A 20,172-nucleotide genomic window follows, 5' to 3' on the forward strand; every position below is an offset into this window, starting at 1 on the left:
ATTACACCCACACCCCACTACACCCCACACCACCCCACTACACCCACACCCCACTACACCCCACCAAACTACACCCATACCACACTACACCCACACCACACTACACCCACCCAAACTACCACCCACACCCCACTACACCCACACCCCCACCCCACACCCCACTACACCCACACCCCACTACACACACACCCACACCCCACACACCCACCCCACCACCACACCACACTACCACCCACACCCCACCACACTACACCCACACCCCACACACACACCACCACACACACCCCCACACCCCACTACACCCACACAAACACACCCACACCCCACTACACCCACACCCCACCCCACACCCACACCACACCACACCCCACACCCCACCTCCACTACACCCCCACACCCTACACACCACACACACCCCACTACACCCACACCCCACTACACCCACCCACCCCATCCCCACCCACTACACCCACACCCCACCTCCACTACACCCACACCACCCACTACACCCACACCCCACTACACCCCACACCCCACCCCACCTCACTACACCCACACCCCACACTACACCCACCACACACCCCACTACAACCCACACCCCACCCCTACACCACCACCACACCACCCCACTACAACCCACCCCCACACCCCACTACACCCACACCCCACCCCCCACCCCCACTACACCCACACCCCCACTACACCCCACACCACCCCACCTCCACTACACCCACACCCCACTACACCCACACCCCACCCCACCTCCACTACACCCACCACACTATACCCACACCACACCCACCACACTACACCCACACCCCTCTACACCCACACCCCACTACACCCACACCCCACAACACACCCCCACACACACCCCACCAAACTACACCCACACCCACCCCATCACATCCACACTACACCCCCACTACATCACATCCCATCCCACTACACCTCGCTAAACTCAACCATCTCATCTGTGTAGGGGCAGGTGTCACATGTCTGATGGGGGTGGGGGGGGGTGGGGGTTGGGGTATGGGTGGGGGGGTGGGGGTGGGGTGGGGGGGTGTGGGTGAGGTTGGGCGGGTGGGGGGAGGATAGATCCTCTCCGACGATATTAAAGACTACACTACCCAGAATGCACCGCGCGCACATCCGGTTGGTGTTCCCGGGCCGCATCCAATGGTGTGCAAGGATGATCGAGCTCCGCTCCACAGATCCTGTAGTCTTTGATGGTGTGGGCGGGGGGCCCCGGAAGTGCGGGGGACGTTCGGCGGCTGGAACACTAACGCTAACGGCCCGGGGTTCGGCTGGCGGTTTGAACGCGACGCCGGGCGCGCGGCAGCTGCAGCAGCGCAGACACTGAGAGCTCGAGCCCGAGCCCGAGCCCGACTACAGGGGGGCAGCGCCGGGCCCCGGGGGCGGCAGCACCGGCTCCAGCTCCAGCGGCCTCCTCCTCCCCGCTCTCTTCCACAGGCGGCTACTGCAGATGATGGAGCGGGCCATGGAGCAGCTCAACGTTCAGCTGAGCCGCCTGACCCGCTCCCTGAGGCGGGCGCGAACCGTGGAGCTGCCCGAAGGTGTGCGGGGAGATGGGGGAGGGTGTGAGGCGGCGGGGGGAGGGAGGAGGGGGGAGGAGGGGGGCAGAGCACCAGGGTGGTGGGTTGAGGGGCTAAGGGTGTGGGTGTGTAGGGTGGGGGGGGGAGAGAGGGAGGGCGGCCCGGGGGGCCCAGACGCTGTGAGGGATGGGCCCCAGGTGTGGGGGGTGTCATGGGCCTCGCGGGTGAGGGGAGGGTGAGGGGGGGGGTGTGTGTGGGGTTGGTTGGGCTCCGGGGTTGAGGGCTGGGGGTGGGGGTGTTGCAAGGTGGGGGGGTGAGTGTTAGACGGGAGGGTGAGGGCTGGGAGATAGGAGGGCATGGGGGTTTTCCCGAGGTTGGGGTGAGGGTGGGAGAGCAGGGGGTGAGGATTGGGAAGTAGGAGGGGGGAGGGCTGGGTAGGACTAGAGGGGCTGGGGGGGTTGGGTAGGGGCATGTGAGGGCTGGGTAGGGTGTGAGGGCTGGAGGTAGGAGCATGGCTACAGGGCTGGGAGGTAGGGCCCCGAGGAGAGGTTGAGGGGCTGGGAGGTAGGAGAGGTTGAGTTTAGCTGGATGGTAAGGGCATGCGATGGCTGGTAGGATGGGGTGAGGATTGGGAGGTAGGAGGGGGTGGCTGGGCCCGACTGGGCATCTGAAGGTTAAGGGCGGAGCCCAGGGGGGGGGGAGGAGGGCATCGAGGTTAAGGCTGGGGGGGGTAGAGGGTGTGTGGGTGGAAATTGAGTTTTGGTCTCCAAATCTGAGGAAGGACATTATTGCCATAGAGGGAGTGCAGAGACGGTTCACCAGACTGATTCCTGGGATGTCAGGACTGTCTTATGAAGAAAGACTGGATAGACTTGGTTTATACACTCTAGAATTTAGGAGATTGAGAGGGGATCTTATAGAAACTTACAAAATTCTTAAGGGGTTGGACAGGCTAGATGCAGGAAGATTGTTCCCGATGTTGGGGAAGTCCAGGACAAGGGGTCCCAGCTTAAGGATAAGGGGGAAATCCTTTAAAACCGAGATGAGAAGAACTTTTTTCACACAGAGAGTGGTGAATCTCTGGAACTCTCTGCCACAGAGGGTAGTTGAGGCCAGTTCATTGGCTATATTTAAGAGGGAGTTAAACGTGGCCCTTGTGGCTAAGGGGATCAGGGGGTATGGAGAGAAGGCAGGTACGGGATACTTGAGTTGGATGATCAGCCATGATCATATTGAATGGCGGTGCAGGCTCGAAGGGCCGAATGGCCTACTCCTGCACCTAATTTCTATGTTTCTATGAAATGAGGATTTGAGGGTCTGGGCCCAGTTGGTGGTGAGGATGACTAGCCCAGGTGTTTGGGGAGTGGGTGAGATGGATGGGTGCGGGCCTGGGGAGGAGAGTGAGTAATAGGCCCAGTGAGGTGAGGGCTGGGTCGTAGGGGTGAGGACTGGTGGGTGGCCCAGGTAGTTGAGTTGTGGGGTGGGGCATGGGTGATGGGACAAGGTGGTCATACGTGGAACTGGGCTACTTTGTAGCGATACTGTGGGATAGAGAGTTCCAGAGTTTGGATGTTGTGGCGATTAAGGACCAGCAATATAATTCCTCATCAATGCAGTGGTCTGCAACTGAGGGGAACCTGTTTTTTCCAGATGGTGTTTCCATGCACCAACAGTCCTAGTGTTTAATAATACATAGACAATAGGTGCAGGCCCTTTGAGCCAGCAGTACCATTCAATGTGATCATGGTTCATCATCCACAATCAGTACCCCATTCCTGCCTTCTCCCCATATCCCTTGATTCCGCTAGCCCTAAGAGCTCTATCTAACTCTCTTTTTAGTGCATCCAATGAATCGGCCTCCACTGCCTTCTGAGGCAAAGAATTCCGCAAATTCACAACTCTCTGCGTGAAAAGGTGTTTCCTCATCTCAGTTCTAAATGGCCTATCCCTTATTCTTAAACTGTGGCCCCTGGTTCTGGACTCCCCCAACATGATGGAGGATGGGGATGTTGAAGTCTTCTGGCTGAATGACTGCAGTGCATAAGGTCATATGTGTTCCATCAAGTCTACTCCGCCGTTCAATCATGGCTGATCTATCTCTCCCTCCTAACCCCATTCTCCTGCCTTCTCCCCATAACCCTTGACACCCATACCAATCGAGAATCTGTCTTTGCCTTAAAAATATCCATTGATGGCCTCTGTGGCAAAGAATTCCACAAATTCACCTTGTTAATCTTGTGCATCTTGTTAATAATAATAACAGTGTTGCAATCTTTGGTTGCAATGTTGGATGAAAGGAATGTTTAGTGTTGTTTATAAGATGCTATTTAAAAAAAATGATTTGTTTTCAATGGTGTTGTGATCCCTGAGTCATTGCCTATGTGCAGATACAGTCCTGCCCAGACTTGTTCCTGGTCGGTGTTGGAGTAGTCTAGGGTTGTCAGGAAATGAGTCACTTGTATGTTACACAGCCTCATTGTTTTTGTAGCTATGGCTTTTGTTGTGGTTGGTTATGTTGAATTTCTGGTAATTGGTGATTCCCAGAATATTAATACTGGAAGAGAGTGATGACATTAACTGTCAAAAGTATGTTAGGCTTGCTTCTTTGAGATAGTCATTGCCTGAAAGTTGTGGCATCAGAATTGTCCAAGCATTATGGAAAACTGCTCCTTGAAGAATAATCAACCAGCATAATCAAGGACGAGTCTCACTCTGGTCACTCCCTCCTCTCCCCTCCCCTCTCCCATCACGCAAGAGGTACAGAAGTGTGAAAACATATAGTTCAAGTGAGTTTATTGTCATGTGTCCCTGTATAGGACAATGAAATTCTTGCTTTGCTTAAGCACACAGAAAATAGTAGGCATTTACTACAATACAGATAAATGTGTCCATATACCATGATACCTTCAGGTTCAGGGACAATTTTTTTCCCAGCTGTTATCAGGCAACTGAACCATCCTATCAACAATTAGAGAGCAGTCCTGAGCTACCAACTACCTCATTGGAGGCCCTTGGACTATTTTAATCTGACTGCCTTGCACTAAACGTTAGTCCCTTTATCATATATCTCTACACTGTGGATGGCTCGATTGTAATCATTTATAGCCTTTCCGCTGACTGGTTAGTAGTATACAACAAAAGCTTTTCACTGTATTTCAGTTCAGTTCATTTTATTGACACATTTACTGAGGTACAGTGAAAAGTTAGGCAAGTATGCCAACTTGGTCGCCATAGACCAGGTGGGCCAAAGGGCTTGATTCTGTGCTGTTTAACTCAAAATCGACTTGCCTGAAGTCTGTTTCCATTGGTATCTAGTTTGCATCTAATCAAGGGATGTTTGGCAGAGAGGAAATATTTAAAAACTGAACAATATTCTTTGACTTCATAATTTAAGGTAATGTGCATGAGACCTACTGAAAATCTTGTAACAATGTTGTATTTTAACCACAATAACAAGATATGTGTTTTGTTGTAGATAATGAAACTGCAGTTTATACATTGATGCCCATGGTCATGGCTGATCAGCACAGGTGAGCATTGTTTAGAGTCTAATTGATCTGAATTGTTTGAGATTAAATAGAAAGGCAAAGTATGTGACAATAGTCCAATGGAATGAAACTGTCACCATCAGGGGTAACACAGATTTATATATTGTATGCAGATAAAAGCAGTTGGACCTTTTACTGTTGATCAATTTCATTTTTACTTGAGGGCCAGTGATTTAGGTTTGTTATTCTGGTTATCATTCTTGTATTTGAGCGTGCTTTTTTTGTGTGTTTTAAGCATTCACAGCTGGTGTGGTACTTGCAAATGCAATGTACATAACTTCCTGCTCTGTCCCACAAAACTGTCCTGGGCTCATTCTGCAGAGAGAATTCTGTCCTCTATTAGTGTGTATTTTCAATCTCATACCAATGCCATTTATAGCCATAATTAAATCAGAGGGTCAGGCCAAATCTGAGTAGATTTTGTTTCACTTAAAATAAAAAGATACAACTTGCTGGAGTAACTCAGCATGCAGTCAGGCAGCATCTTTGGAGAACGTGGATTGGTAAACTTTTGGGTCGGGATCCATTTTCACGCTGATTGTGGTTGGGGGGTGGATAAAGCTGGAAGAGAGGAGCGGCAGGACAACCCTGGCAAGTGGGGGGAGGTTGTTGGGCAAAGGCCAGAGATGACCAGACAGTGTGAGATTAGTTAGTATGGTATGTGTAGGTTAATTACCTAAAATCTCACTTCAAGTGGAAGGCTAAAATTCATCCAGATGTTTAAGAGAGTAGGAAAACGGCTAGTTGCAAAAATGTGTTGATTTTATATAATAAGAATAATATCTTGTCATTGCACGTCAGTGCAACGAGATTTAGTATGCAGCTCCAACCGATGAAAAAGAAAAGTAAAATAAATAAATAAGCTATGTGTCGTGACCATCCGAGGGAGACTGTCCAGGGGGGGTGGGGGGCACTCAGCAGGGCCGGTTCAGAGCCGCTATAGCTCTTGGAATAAAGCTGTTTCTGAGTCTGGAGGTACGGGCGTAGAAGGCCTCGTAACGTTTGCCGGAGGGAAGTAGTTCAAACAGTCCGTTACAGGGGTGTGATATTCCAGCTAGTTAAGGATTTAATTGGAGATCCACTCTCCCTACTTTTGGTTTAATATTAGTTATTTTAGGATAATTCCATGTAATTTATCACCTTATATTCATGCCATTTCCTATATTATTGAATATAGAAAGCTGTCACTAATTGAAGTAGAGTTGTTTAGTATTTGTAAAGAGATTTTATGAACATGTTAAAAACAAATGTTTGAATTGTGATGCAGTTGAATTGGAAATCTATTATCAGGATTTAATTGAAGCTATTTACAATGTGTAATAAATGCTCTTTTTAAGATCTGTTACAGAGTTGTTGACAAATTCAAAATTTGATGTCAATTATGCTTTTGGTCGTGTCAAGCGAAGCCTGTTACATATTGCTGCAAAGTGAGTTTCTGGATAATTTGCGGTTTGTATTATTTGTTACAATTGCATTATCGTAAACCTCATCTTGTATTCCATTAGATGTATTTCTCAGTTAGAAATACAAGTAAAGAAATAGCCTAGAAAAAGGGTAGGATCCTCAGTTGCCTGAAATCAATCCTTTCCACATGTATTGGCAAATTTGGTTAGGTTTTATGGATGGAGGAACAAAGAATTGCTAATTGAATTGACTAAAAGATACAGCATGGAGATGGGTCCTTTGGCTCATTGTATCCATGCTGACCATCGGTAGTTCTATGTTGCCCCACCTTTGCATCCACATCCTGCACTCTAGGGGGTAACTTACAGAGACCCATAAACCTATACATCTTTAGGACTCTTCAGCATATTGCCAAAGCATGTTTCGTGTAAAATGTTCCTGCAGCTTCTAAAACATGATTTATTTATTTTTAAGTCAGGAGATTGGGAAGGCCCGGGCTTTTTTTCTACAAAATTTAATTCATTAAATTATTTACAATATTATCTCTGCAACAAACAATAATACCCACCACCATAATGCAAAAAATTGGCAAGTATTCCTTACTACTAAATACCAAATGACTATATTTGAGTTCACTTGAGTTTAGCTTCACTGTACCTTGAAACACGTGACAATAATAATCTAAAATAGGCAGTTGAGCTTTCATATCGAAAACCACCTCCAAAAGTAATAGCAGTTTTCTTTCATGGGGAATATGTCTTCTAATTATTTTCACTTGGACCATCTCCGACATCTCCCTACGGCATCCAGATCTCACGGTCTCTATCACAGGATACAGACTATTGACTGACATCTGCTACGAACCACCTGACTCCCATATCTATCTAGACTACACTTTTTCCCACCCTGCTTCCTGTAAAGACTATCCTCCACTCCCAATTCTGCACCCAGGATGGGGTTTTCCATACTAGGTCATCAGAGATGTCCTCATTCTTTAGGAAATGGGATTCCCCTCTTCCATTATAGATGAGGCTCTCACTAGGGTTTCCTCGATATCCCGCAGCTCCGCTCTTGCTCCCACTTCCCCCATTCGCAACAAGGACAGAGTCCCCCTTGTCCTCGCTTTCCACCCCATCAGCCATTGCATACAGCATATAATCCTCCAACACTTTCACCACCTCCAACGGGATCCACATCTTCCCATCTCCACCCATTTCTGCTTTACGCAGATACCATTCCCTCCGCAACTCCCTGGTCAACTCATCCCTTCCCACCCAAACCGCACCCTCTCCAGGTACTTTCCCCTGCACCTGTCCCTTTACCTCCCCCCTCGACTCCATCCAACACCCCAACAGTCTTTTCAGGTGAGCCAGAGGTTCACTTGCACTTCCTCTAACCTCTACTGTATCCGCTATGCCAGGTGTCAACTTCTGTACATCGGCGAGACCAAGCGCAGGCATTGTGATCATGTCGCTGAACACCTCTACCTAGTCTGCCTTTACCCACCCGATCTCCTGGTTTCTCAGCACTTTAACTCGCCCTCCCATTCCCAATCTGACCTTTCTATCCTGGGCCTCCTGCATTGTCAGAGTGAGGCCCAGTGCAAATTGGAGGAACAGCACCTCATATTTCACTTGGGTAGCTTGCACCCCAGCTACCCAATTGAACATTGACTTTTCTAACTTCAAATAGCCCTTGCTTTCGCTCTCTCCATCCCCTCCCCTTTCCCAGTTCTCCCACCAGTGTTACTGTCTCCGACTACATTCTATCTCTTTCCCACTCACTTCACTGACATCAGTCTGAAGAAGGTTTTCGACCCGAAACGTCACCCATTCCTTCTCTCCAGAGATGCTGCCTGCCCCGCTGAGTTACTCCAGCATTTTCTTTTAATTATTTATAGAGTTGAGTTTGGTTTATTTTCATGTGTACCAAGGTACAGTGAAAAGCTTTCGATGCGTGCTGACAAGTCAGCAGAAAGACAATACATGCTTACAATTGAGCCATCCACAGTGTACAGGTACATGATAAAGGGAGCATAATTAAAGTAAGAAATGTTGTTGTTAGAGAAGAGATTTAAAAGGGGGGGAGGGATTATATTGTGTGATTGCAGATCCATTTCTGTGGCTATCACACAGAACCGCTTGGGTTGGACACTATCTGGGATTCCTGATCCAGGATGCAGTAACTTTGTAATACATTCTGCATAATGCTCATTAAGGTCCTAAACTTGAAAGTATTGTGACTTTTCATCCAGTATTTTCCCATCATTGGGCACTGTGTTCGTGTGCAGTCCTTGCAGCCTCCATTATCTTGCTCATATAGCGATTCCAGTGATATGTTAGGTTTGAATAGGAGGGTGGTTAATCTGTGGAATTCTTTGCCACAGAAGGCTGTGGAGGCCATCAGTGGATATTTTTAAGGCAGACGTAGATAGATTTTTGATTAATACAGTGTATGGGTGAGAAGGCAGGAGAATGGGGTTAGGAAGGAGAGATAAATCAGCCATGATTGAATGGCGGAATAGACTTGATGGGCCAAATGACCTAATTTTACTCCGATCACTTATGACCTTAGGATGTCCATTTGGAGGCTTGGTTCTTAGTTGATTTTGATTGTGCATTTTCTGATGCCAGTGATTGGCAGGAAGATGTATTGTCCTTCTCTGGCCTGCTCTCCAACCATAATGACTCTCTTCCCAAAGCGGGAATAGCAGCATGGGAACGGATCTATTAATTGAATTTGTTCACATTAAAAAAATATTAAATTTAAAGGGCACATTTTTTTGCTACAAATGTTGTTCTGCCTTAGAAAATTACTTGTTGATTAAAAATATTTTTTTTGACATTCTATACATAACTAATTGTTATAACTATATCTTATAATCTTATAAATATATGTTGAGATTTGGCAGTTGGAATTATCTAAAACAAAATATTGAAGGTAGACACAAAAAAATAAAATATTGAAAGACACAAATTACTGGAGTAACTCAGCAGGTCAGGCAGCATCTCTGGAGAAAATGAATAGGTGACGTTTTGGGTAGGAATTTTTCTTAGGGTTCTGACCTGAAACCTCACCTATTTTTCTCCAGAGATGCTGCCTGACCTGCTGAATTACACCAGCATTTGTGTCTTATCTTCGGTTTAAATCAGTACCTGCAGTTTCTTCCTACGCTTTAAATTGTTATTTTGCCTAGAAATTAATATTTTCATTATCTCTGGTACAGTTGTGGCTCTGTTGAATGCCTTATTCTACTTCTGAAGAAAGGAGCAAATCCAAACTACCAGGACATTTCTGGATGCACACCCCTTCATTTAGCAGCAAGGAATGGGTGAGTGTACTAAGGTATAATCCTTTTGAGAAATGTACTTTTTTTCACTTGGTGATCTTTCTTTGAAAGTATGTTTATTAAAATTAAAGTATGTATTCATAGTGAAGCAATCGAAATTTTACAGTAAGATTTGTTATTTTCTGGGCTTTGAATGTGACCAGCAATGTATCAGTGTCCATATCTTCACAGGTTGGTGATGAGTCACGTTCATAAGTTCTAGTAGCAGAATTAGGCCATTTGGCCCATTGTCTACCATGCCATTCAATCATGGCTGCTCTGTCTTTCTTTCTCAACCCTATTCTTCTAACTTCTCCACGTAATCCCTGACACCCTTACGAATCAAGAATCTGTCAATCTCCACCTTAAAAATATCCATAGACGGCCTTCACAGCCGTCTGTGGCCGTGAATTCCACAGATTCACCACCCTCTGATTACAGTTATTCCTTATCTTTCTAAAGGTATGTATTTTAGTTCTGCGGCTATGGCCTCTGGTCCTGGACTCTCCCACTAGTGGAAACAGTTCTTATTGAGCTGCCTAGTCCTTTCAGCGTAGGTACTCCTACGATGATCTTGGGTGGGATTTATATCCTCCGTCAATGAAAAGAGGACAAAACGTCAGGACGGTCGAAGACTTAGTTTAGTTTATTATTGTCACGTGTACCGAGGTACAGTTGAAAGCTTTTTGTGTGGCTATCCAGTTAATGAAAAGTGTATAATTACAATCAAGCCATTCACAGTGTACAGATGCAGGATAAAGAGTTTAAAATTTGGTGCAAGATAAAGTCTGTTGAAGACAGCTCGAAGGTCTCTAATGAGGTAGATGGGAAGTCAGGACTCCACTAGCTGGTGAGAGGACGGTTCAGTTACCTAATAACAGGTGAGATTAGTTACATGTTATACAGGTGCACAACCTTTTATCCGACGATCCAAATAACGAAAACCTCCGAATAGCGACATTTTTTCGGTCCTTGAAGAAAGGTCCTTGAAAACGTTCACCGAGGGCGGCCCGCAGAGGTGACAGCGGAACCTCCCGTCGGTCCTCGAAGAAAGGGGAACTAAATCCCCATTCATAAAAGAGAAGATGAGGGTATATTGCGCCGGAGGGTTAATAATTGACAATATGCTGCTACCTGCCAGCTGCGTTAAAAAGTTCCCACGGTAGACTCACGATACACAGTGTATCGTGAGTCTTGCGTGGTAACTTTTTAACTCAGCGTGCAGGCAGCAGTAGATTGTCGCTCCCTTCAGTTTCACCCCACCTACACCCCTCTGCTTCCCGGCCATGTGTGTGACCCCTTCCCTCCCCTCTCCAGCTCCCCGCTCATTGCACCGGCGCGGGGGCTTTGTACTGTCTTCACGTCGCGATGCTAGCAGCACAGTGCCAGTCACCGGAGACGTCAGGACCAACGGAACACCGACCCCCAGGCCCACTGCAAGCACGGAGATCCCAGATCAGCAACTCCAGCCCAGCCCCATTCCAACTCCAGAAGAACACGCTCCCCGTATGGGCAGAAGCTGATGGTGTGCAAGAATAACGTCTTGTTCTTGGGTCGCGCAGCTCGGGCTGTGGGCGAACTGCCACTTGTCGCCATAGCGGCCCATCGGGGAGCGGATTCCTCTGGAGTTGGAGGGGGGGTATTGTGCTGTTTGATCGCCCCCTACTATTCCAGGGACAGGGAGACAGGACGTTCACCGAGGGCGGGCCCGCAGAGGTGACAGCGGAACCTCCGGTCGGTCCTCGAAGAAAGGGGAACTAAATCCCCATTCATAAAAGAGGCGAGGGTATATTGCGCGGGAGGGTTAATAATTGACAATATGCTGCTGTCTGCCCGCTGAGTTAAAAGTTCCCACGGTAGACACAATACACAGTGCAGGCAGCAGCAGATTGTCGCTCCCTTCAGTTTCACCCCACCTACACCCCTCTGCTCCCCGGCCATGTGTGTGACCCTTCCCTCCCCTCTCCAGCTCCCCGCTCATTGCACCGGCGCGGGGGCTTTGCACTGTCTTCAAGTCGGCGATGGCTGCAGGTCAGTGCAGTCACCGGAGACGTCAGGATCAATTGGACGTCGACCACCCGGCCCACCGCAAGCACGGAGATCCCAGAGACCCACAGCCAACAGCAGCCCAGCCCAGCCCCGCTCCAACTACAGGGGAACCTGGGTTGCGGATGACGGGGCGCAGCTCGGGGAGCGGGTTCCTGTTGTTCCTGACGTCTCCGGCCACCTGCTATCCTCCGGGAACTGTACCGCTCTTGCAGGAGAGTGGGGTTGTTTGCAGTTGCAGAGGGAGGGGGCAAAAAAATTTCCATTCCGAAGACCGACAAATTCTGAATTACGAAAAGTGTCTGGTCCCAAGGCTTTCGGATAAAAGGTTGTGCACCTGTACTTGCAGAAGTCCAAGATGATGATATTCAAGATAAATACACTTTTTGTCCATTGAATTTGGGCAGACATTGCTGATAATGCATTCATGGGAGAGACAGTATCTCGTGTGTGTGTGTGTACACAAGTGAATGAGCCCCATTCAAGTTGTGAGCTTTCTTTTGCCCCCCCCCCCCCCCCCCCCCCCCCCCCTTAGTAGATAAGTTTGATAAATAAGAGTGGTTGTCATGGTTTGTGTTTGTAGGCAGAAAAAATGTATGGGAAAACTATTGGAATATGCTGCTGATGTGAACATCTGCAACAATGAAGGGCTGACTGCAGTAAGTTTGGAATTTTCTATTTTTCCTTTGAATGTGCCAATTTAAACAGCAAGATGCAATGCATAATGTTTTGTTTAAGAAGGAACTGCATATGCTGGAAAATCGAGGGTAGACAAAAATGCTGGAGAAACTCAGCGGGTGAGGCAGCATCTATGGAGCGAAGGAAATTGGTGACGTTCCGGGTTGAGACTCTTCTTCAGACTGATGCATAATGTTTTGTGCCTTTTTGTAATATGTAGATTGATATATTGATAATCTGGCTTCCATGTTTTAGGATATTGAAAGTCCTTTTAGGTAAAGGAATAAAAAAAAAAGTTTGGTGTCTGTTGGAACATTTTGTCTGGATGAGACGGTACAGAAATAAGGTTAATGTTTTTGTTTTGCAATCTTGTCTTGTGTTAGGTGTTTTCCAGTGGAATAGGTGAGTGTGATGTCTTCAATCACAGATTGGTTGGACCATGGAAGGAAGTCATTCAGTCATTTCATAGGGGATAGGAACAGAATTAGACCATTCGGCCCATCAAGACCTCAGCCATTCAATCATGGCTGGTCTATCTTACTCTCTTAATCCCATTCTCCTGCTTTCTCCCCATAACCCCTAATACCCTAGTACTAATCAAGAATCTATCTATCTCTGCCGTTAAAATATCCTTTGGCTTCATCTTCACAGCCATTCTTTGGCAATGAATTCCACAGATTCACCATCCTCTGACTAAAGGAATTCCTCCATCTCTTTCCAAAAGGAATGTCCACTAATTCTGAGGCTGTGACCTCTGCTCATGGTTCTCCCACTAGTGGAAACATCTGCTCCACCTCCACCTTATCCAGGTCAATCTGTAGCTATGCTGTGCAAGAGCAATCTCGGTCCCCACACTACTCTGTCCACTCCTTGGAGCCTATAAACGTTCCTTTCAGGTGCTTATTCATTCCCTTCTAAATTCAACATTCTGTTGCTGGCAGAGATGGACACAGTGCTCAAGTAAGCAGGACTATGTATAAACACTGCTGTAATTTCTACATGGTGAAACCAAATGTATAAAAATTACCTTTATTAAAATCTGACAACGTGCACTTTAACCACATGTGATTGTTTTCAATTACAAATCTCAAATTGTGGAGTACAGGCAAATAAATAAATGATGGGTCTTTGTCCCAAACATTATGGAGGGGACTGTAAGTGTATGGATCTCTTTGCTCTGTTTATTGAGGCACCAAGCGGGTATGACAAATGCATGGACATTTGATGTTCTACTCCAGTCTTCACACAGATATCGGCTTCAATCCAGGGTAGGAGCATCCTAAATGTGTAGGAAGGAACTACAGATGCTGGTTTGAACCGAAGATAGACACAAAGTTGTCTTTGGTTCAGGCAGCATCTCTGGAGAAAAGGGAATGGGTGATGTTTCTGGTCGAGACCCTTCAGACACAGTCGGGGGAAAAGGAAACGAGAGATATAACGATGTAGAGAGATGTAGAACAAATCGCAACAGAGAATTTTACTTTTTAACTAATGATGGCAAGTCGCTAACAGTTAGAGAACAAAATCCTTTGCAGATTCATTGGCTGGCTGTTAATGGACGCACTGAGCTTCTTCACGATCTAGTGCAGCACGTCACTAATGTGGATGTCGAAGATGCGATGGGGCAGACTGCTTTACACGTGGCCTGTCAGAATGGGCACAAGACGGTGAGTGTACATGCCTTGGTAGTGATTTGATGTCAATGAATTGTACCTGTCAGCCACAAGTGCATTCTCTTTATTGGCGGGGGGGGGGGGGGGATTGCGGGGTGTGCATCATGCAGCTGACCTTGAAGGCACTGGAGGCCATACCCCAGTCCCTCTCCAACCAGTCCACTCCCTCCATCTGTCACTACCAGCAGCACCCTCACCTCTCTGGTCTTTGGGGCATCCAAGCTTCCATTACATGTGGCCATTGGGTCTTTGTTCTCGTCAGCCGCCGGGCCCGTCCTTGTTCCATGTTCTCGGCGGTCGTTGTTCGTCCTGTCCTCGTTGCCGGTGATCACTCCGCTCCAACACTGCTCCACGCTGCTGGCTGGGCCCACTCTGCTGCGCAGCGCCTGCCATGAGTATCCCGACTATGCTGGCCTGGAGCTTCGTCAGTGTAGAATGTACCATTCATCTTCCTTTCCTTGCAGATTCCAAAATCAGCAGCCTTTTGTTCTCCATTTATCACCTCACAACCTACATTGCTACCTCAGCCCTCCCTCCCCCAACTAACTCATCACACATGTACCTGCCTACCTATCATTTGCTAGCTCTTGTCCCACTTCTCTCTCTCCTTTCTTGAAAAGTGGGATAACATTAGCTACCCTCCTGTTCCACAGGAAGTGATCCAGAATCTATAGAACATTGGAAAATGAACACCAATACGTCCACTATCTCTAGAACCTCCTCCGTGAGTACTCAAGGATGCAGACCATCAGGCCCTGGGGATTTCTCAGCCTTCAGTCCCATCAGTCTACCCAACACCATTTCCTGACTAATATGAATTTCCTTCAGTTCCACCATCACCCTAAGTCCTCAGTCTCTTAGTACATCTGGGAGATTGTTTGTGTCTTCCTTAGTGAAGACAGAACCAAAGTACCTCTTCAACTCTTTTGCCATTTCCTTGTTCCCCTTAGTAAATTCACCTGTTTCTGTCTTCAAGGGATCTACATTTGTCTTAACTAATTTTTTTCTTCTTCACATACCTAAAGAAACTTTTACTATCCTCCTTTATATTCTTGCCTAGCCTACCTTCGTACTTCATATTTTCTCCCCGTATTGCCTTTCTAGTTACCTTCTCTTGATCTTTAAAAGTTTCTCAATCCTCTGGCTTCCTGCTCATCTTTGCTATGTTATACGTCTTCTCTTTTATGCAGTATACATTTACCATCAAATTGGCTTGAATATGTTATAATATGAATTTCTGTTGCCCTGTGGAAACCATTTCTGTGCATTCCATTCTGCTTGTGTTATTTTTACCCTTGTATTATAGTTTCGTGTTCATGATAAATGTGACATTTAGCTTGTCAATCCACATTCCTCTGTTCTATGTCACTTTACTCTGCTGCAATGTATGTTGTGGTTTGTGTCTTGGCTCCTATAATAAGTACTGTTCTAACTAGAATGTGCATGGTGGTAGTTCTGGTTGCCCATGTTTAGGAAGGATGTCATAAAATTAGGAAGAATGCAGAAGAAATTCACCAAGATGTTAGTGGCATCTGCAGGCTTGAGTTATAGGGAAAGGTTGGATAGGCTTGGACTTTATTCTTTTGAGTGTAGGGGGCCGACCTTATTGAGGTGCACACAATCACGAAGGATATGGATAAATAAACACCTAATCTATTACCCAGGGAAGAAAATTCTAAAACTAGAGGACATAGGGTTAAGTGAGAGGGGAGCAATTTAAGAAAGACCTTTGAAGTGTAGTCTATATCTGGAACAATTTGCTGTTTGCCATAGAAAAGTATTCTTACCTTTTGAATCATTAATGTTCTAAACTTCAAACATGTCAAAGTTGTTCTTTTTTATGTGCAAAAACTAAATTGCAGTGTCCTGATGCCTTGGCTAGCCTTTAAAAACATTTTTTTTTCTGCTATCTTTCTAATTTGTGGAATTTATTGCGCACAACTTCACTTATGTGACAACAGGTAATGTCAGTTTTAAGATGACCTTTGATTTTGTTATGAAGTAGTTCAATATCGTCTTTTTTTCTTCCACAGACAGTACTTTGTCTTCTGGACAGTGGTGCAGATATTAACAGGCCCAATGTTTCTGGAGCTACTCCTTTGTACTTTGCTTGCAGGTACCATTGAATTTTATTTTTAAGAATTACATTGAAGTTGGACTTGAATTCTGCAGTTGTTTCCTTTTGCTTTGGGTTGCATTGCACTAATAGAAAATTACATAATTTTAAACATCAGCAGCTAAACTGATGCTTTGAACGAAGCAAACTGTTATAATAGCATTAGACAATATGACAATGTCATTTAGAACGGAGACGAGAAAACACTTTTTCTCACAGTGGTGAGTCTGTGGAATTCTCTGCCTCGGAGGGCGGTGGAGGCAGGTTCTCTGGATGCTTTAAAGAGCTAGATAGGGCTCTTAAAAATAGCAGAGTCAGGGGATATGGGGAGAAGGCAGGAACGGGGTACTGATTGGGGATGATCAGCCATGATCACATTGAATGGCGGTGCTGGTTCGAAGGGCCGAATGGCCTACTCCTGCACTATTATCTATTGTCTATTGACCTTGAAACTGTCAACAAACCAAAGACATATTTGATGTTAGACACCAAGTATCTTAGCGGGTCAGGCAGCATTTCTGGAAAAAAGGAATAGGTGACGTTTTGGGTCGAGACCCTTGTGTAGACTGAGAGTCAGGGGAGAGGGAAGCTTGGGGTGTGAAAAGGTACAAAGATCAAATGAATTTGATGTATTTTCTTCAATGACAATGCAATATATTCTTAACTGGCAATCAGACATAAATAGGCCACGTGGCCCACACTTCAATTATACTTTTCCCCTGTGTGGCTTGAAGCTCCAATCTCAACCGCAAGTTCCACACAATCGTATGTAGTCATCTGTGTCATAATAGATTTCTATTTGTAAAACTTTTCTTTTCAGAAGAGGTAATAGAAGAAAGCTATTATCTTTTATCCAAATTAGATCTGATGGGACGGAATTTCTGCAAAGAGTGCATTTTACCTCCATACAGTTTCTAGAACAAGCAACTATAATCTACAGCTTTTGTTACTGCTATCGTCTTAATGAAAATTGCTCAATTATTGAAGCAGTTGCACCGTAACGATGACTGCCTCTTTCTCAAGTGTTTCTCGCCCTCAGCCTGAGTTCACAATGGCTGAATAAGTTGAGAATCATGGGCGTCATGATGTTGTAGATTTGCTGCCTTACAGTGGCAGAGACCTAGGTTCGATCCTGATGACGGGTGCTGTCTGTATGTAGTTTGTACATTCTATCTGTGACCTGCATGGGATTTCCCCGGGATTTCTGTTTTTTTCCCCACACTCCAAAGACGTACAGGTTTGTAGGTTAATTGGCTTTGGTAAAATTGTAAATAGACCCTAGTGTGTGCTGGATAGTGCTAGTGTATGGGGATTGCTGGTCGGTGTGGGCTGAAGGGCTGTATCACTACACTAAACTAATCAAATGCATAATATTGTGCCTCATGGTAAGCAATTTGTGGCTTGACAGGGAAGATGCAAGGAATTTCTCCTGGCTGCGGTGTCATGATCTCAAAATAAAGTAATTAGTCATTCAGGACTAAGATTAAAACTTTTGCATTAAGGTAGTGAACCTTTAAATTCTCTGCGTAGAAAGACTATTGGGCTATATGTCTAAGAGTATTTAAGATTGAGCGATACATTTTTGGATATGTAAGGAATATGTGACTCTTACAGGAAAGTTGTAGGTAAAAGATTGGCCATTAGATTCTGAGCAAGCACAAGGGGCTGATGGTGTGGAAAGTAGATTCTCTACCAATGCTCTACTGGGAAAGCTAGAGAAGTATAACTTGTGTGGTATAAACCACTACAACATGATGTATTTATCTTGAAAGTAGCTGTAGAATGTAATTTTTGTGGGTAGCAATTGGGATGTTTAAATTTTTAAACGCTATATAAGTGCAATTTATTTATAATGAACATTTGTAATAAACGTTCACGTTGTTTATAATAAATGCAGAAGGCAGGAAAATGGGGTTGAGAGGGAAAGAATGGTGAATCTGTGGAATTAATTGCCGCAGAACGCTGTGGAGGCCAAGTCAATGGATATTTTTAAGGCAGAGATAGATAGTGAAGTGTGCATGTGTGGGGCCTTTTCAGAGTGTGCGCATGTGCGGGGTCTCGGGCCGGCGGAAGCAGCCATGTTTTTCCAGACGTTTTGAAGTTATGTATTACAGAAATTAATTGCTTAATGCTTAAGTAAATTATGAGTGGCGTAAAAGTTTCATTTGCCTCACAACAATTTAAGCAACTTAATCTCAGAAGTTAAGCAGTGGCATCGAGATGGAGAAACTATTGAAACCACAACACTTGGATCTGGATCCCAACTCACCTACTGCTGCAAAGGAATGGAAGCACTGGCTTCGTATACTAAATAACTTACTTGATGAGTGTGGCGACAATGCACCAGACAAATTCAGGACATTAATAAGCTCTGTCTCTTATGATGTATATGATTACATAGAGGAATGTACAACTTATGATTCTGCTATTGATGTACTAAGCAGATTCTTCGTTAAGACACCCAATGTAATATTTGCTCGACACCTCCTTTCTACGTAAACAAAAACCTGGTGAGTCACTTGATGAATTTTTACAAGACCTTCAAAGACTTAGTAAAGACTGCCTTCAAAGCAGTTACAGCTGATCAATATCGACAGGAACTTATTTGAGACTCTTTTATCAATGGTTTGGCATCGCCTTTAATACGACTGAGACTATTAGAAAACAAATCCTTGGATTTACAGTCAGCTTACAATCAAGCTTACTCATTAGACTTGGCTCACAAAATTCAGCTTATGGCTCATCTAATGTGTATTCTGCTGCAACTGCTATAAAAGAATCTCACCCAAGTACTAAACGATCAAATTCCTTTGAAAGAATCAGAGAAGAAATACACTGCGTTTGAAGCAAATGGGAAATTATACCACTACTGCAGACTTCCTTTTGGTGCAACTAATGGTGTGGCTTTTTTTCAGAGAGATGGACAAACTTGTTGAACAGGAAAACCTTAAATATACTTTCCCTTATGCCCCTGTCCCACTTAGGAAACCTAAACGGAAACCTCTGGAGACTTTGCGCCCACCCACGGTTTCCGGGCGGTTCCCGGAGGTTTTTGTCGGTCTCCCTACCCGCTTCCACCACCTGCAACCTCCGGGAACCGCACGGAAACCTTGGGTGGGCACAAGGTTTCTGTTCAGGTTTCCTAAGTGGGACAGGGGCATTATCATGATAATATAACTATTGCAGGAAAAGACCAAGCTGAACATGACGAAAATGTGCAACTGTTTTTAGAAGTTGTACATTCTAAAAATCTAACATTAAATGAGGCTAAGTCAATAACATCAGTGTCATCAATTAATATACCTGGTTATTAGGTTGGTAATGATATAATCAAGCCCAATCCAGAAAGACTCTTCCCACTCCAAGAGATACCTGTTCCAGCAACATTAACCTCTATTCGAAGGGTTCTTGGTATGTTTGCATATTATGCTAAATGGATACCAAATTTTTCTGATAAAATTCGACGTTTGATTAGAGCAAAATCTTTCCCCCTTGACTCTACAGCAATTGGTGTCTTAAGTAAAGAAACAATTAGAATCTGCGACATTACACGCCATCAATGAGGATCTCCCCTTTGTTGTTGAATGTGATGCCTCTGATTTAGCAGTATCAGCAACATTAAATCAAGGAGGACGACCAGGGGCTTTCATGTCTCGTACTCTCCAAGGCCGTGAATCACAATACCCACTCGTCGAAAAGGAAGCTACAGCAATTATTGAAGCAGTGAGAAATGTTCTTGCTCGCCAGCACTTCACAGTTCAGCGTTCAGTAGCTTTTATGCTGGATAATCGGAAACGAATGAAGATTAAAAACAGTAAAATTC

The 20,172-nt window shown here is 45.3% G+C and overlaps 1 protein-coding gene across 2 annotated transcripts in view; it reads left to right on the top strand.

Moving 5' to 3' along the window:
* Positions 1-1,231: 1,231 nt before the first annotated feature.
* Positions 1,232-20,172, top strand: part of hace1 (HECT domain and ankyrin repeat containing E3 ubiquitin protein ligase 1) — a 64,141-nt gene continuing 45,200 nt past the window's right edge. For both annotated transcript variants that reach the window (XM_055635013.1, XM_055635014.1), the window contains exons 1-7: positions 1,232-1,577; positions 5,032-5,086; positions 6,442-6,531; positions 9,735-9,839; positions 12,466-12,541; positions 14,096-14,227; positions 16,267-16,349. In XM_055635013.1, coding sequence (XP_055490988.1) covers positions 1,487-1,577; positions 5,032-5,086; positions 6,442-6,531; positions 9,735-9,839; positions 12,466-12,541; positions 14,096-14,227; positions 16,267-16,349 — 632 coding nt within the window. In that variant the 5' untranslated portion in view covers positions 1,232-1,486. The remainder of the gene's footprint in view (positions 1,578-5,031; positions 5,087-6,441; positions 6,532-9,734; positions 9,840-12,465; positions 12,542-14,095; positions 14,228-16,266; positions 16,350-20,172) is intronic.

This window comes from Leucoraja erinacea, chromosome 5 (assembly GCF_028641065.1).
Source record: "Leucoraja erinacea ecotype New England chromosome 5, Leri_hhj_1, whole genome shotgun sequence".
Classification (NCBI taxonomy): Eukaryota; Metazoa; Chordata; class Chondrichthyes; order Rajiformes; family Rajidae; genus Leucoraja; species Leucoraja erinaceus.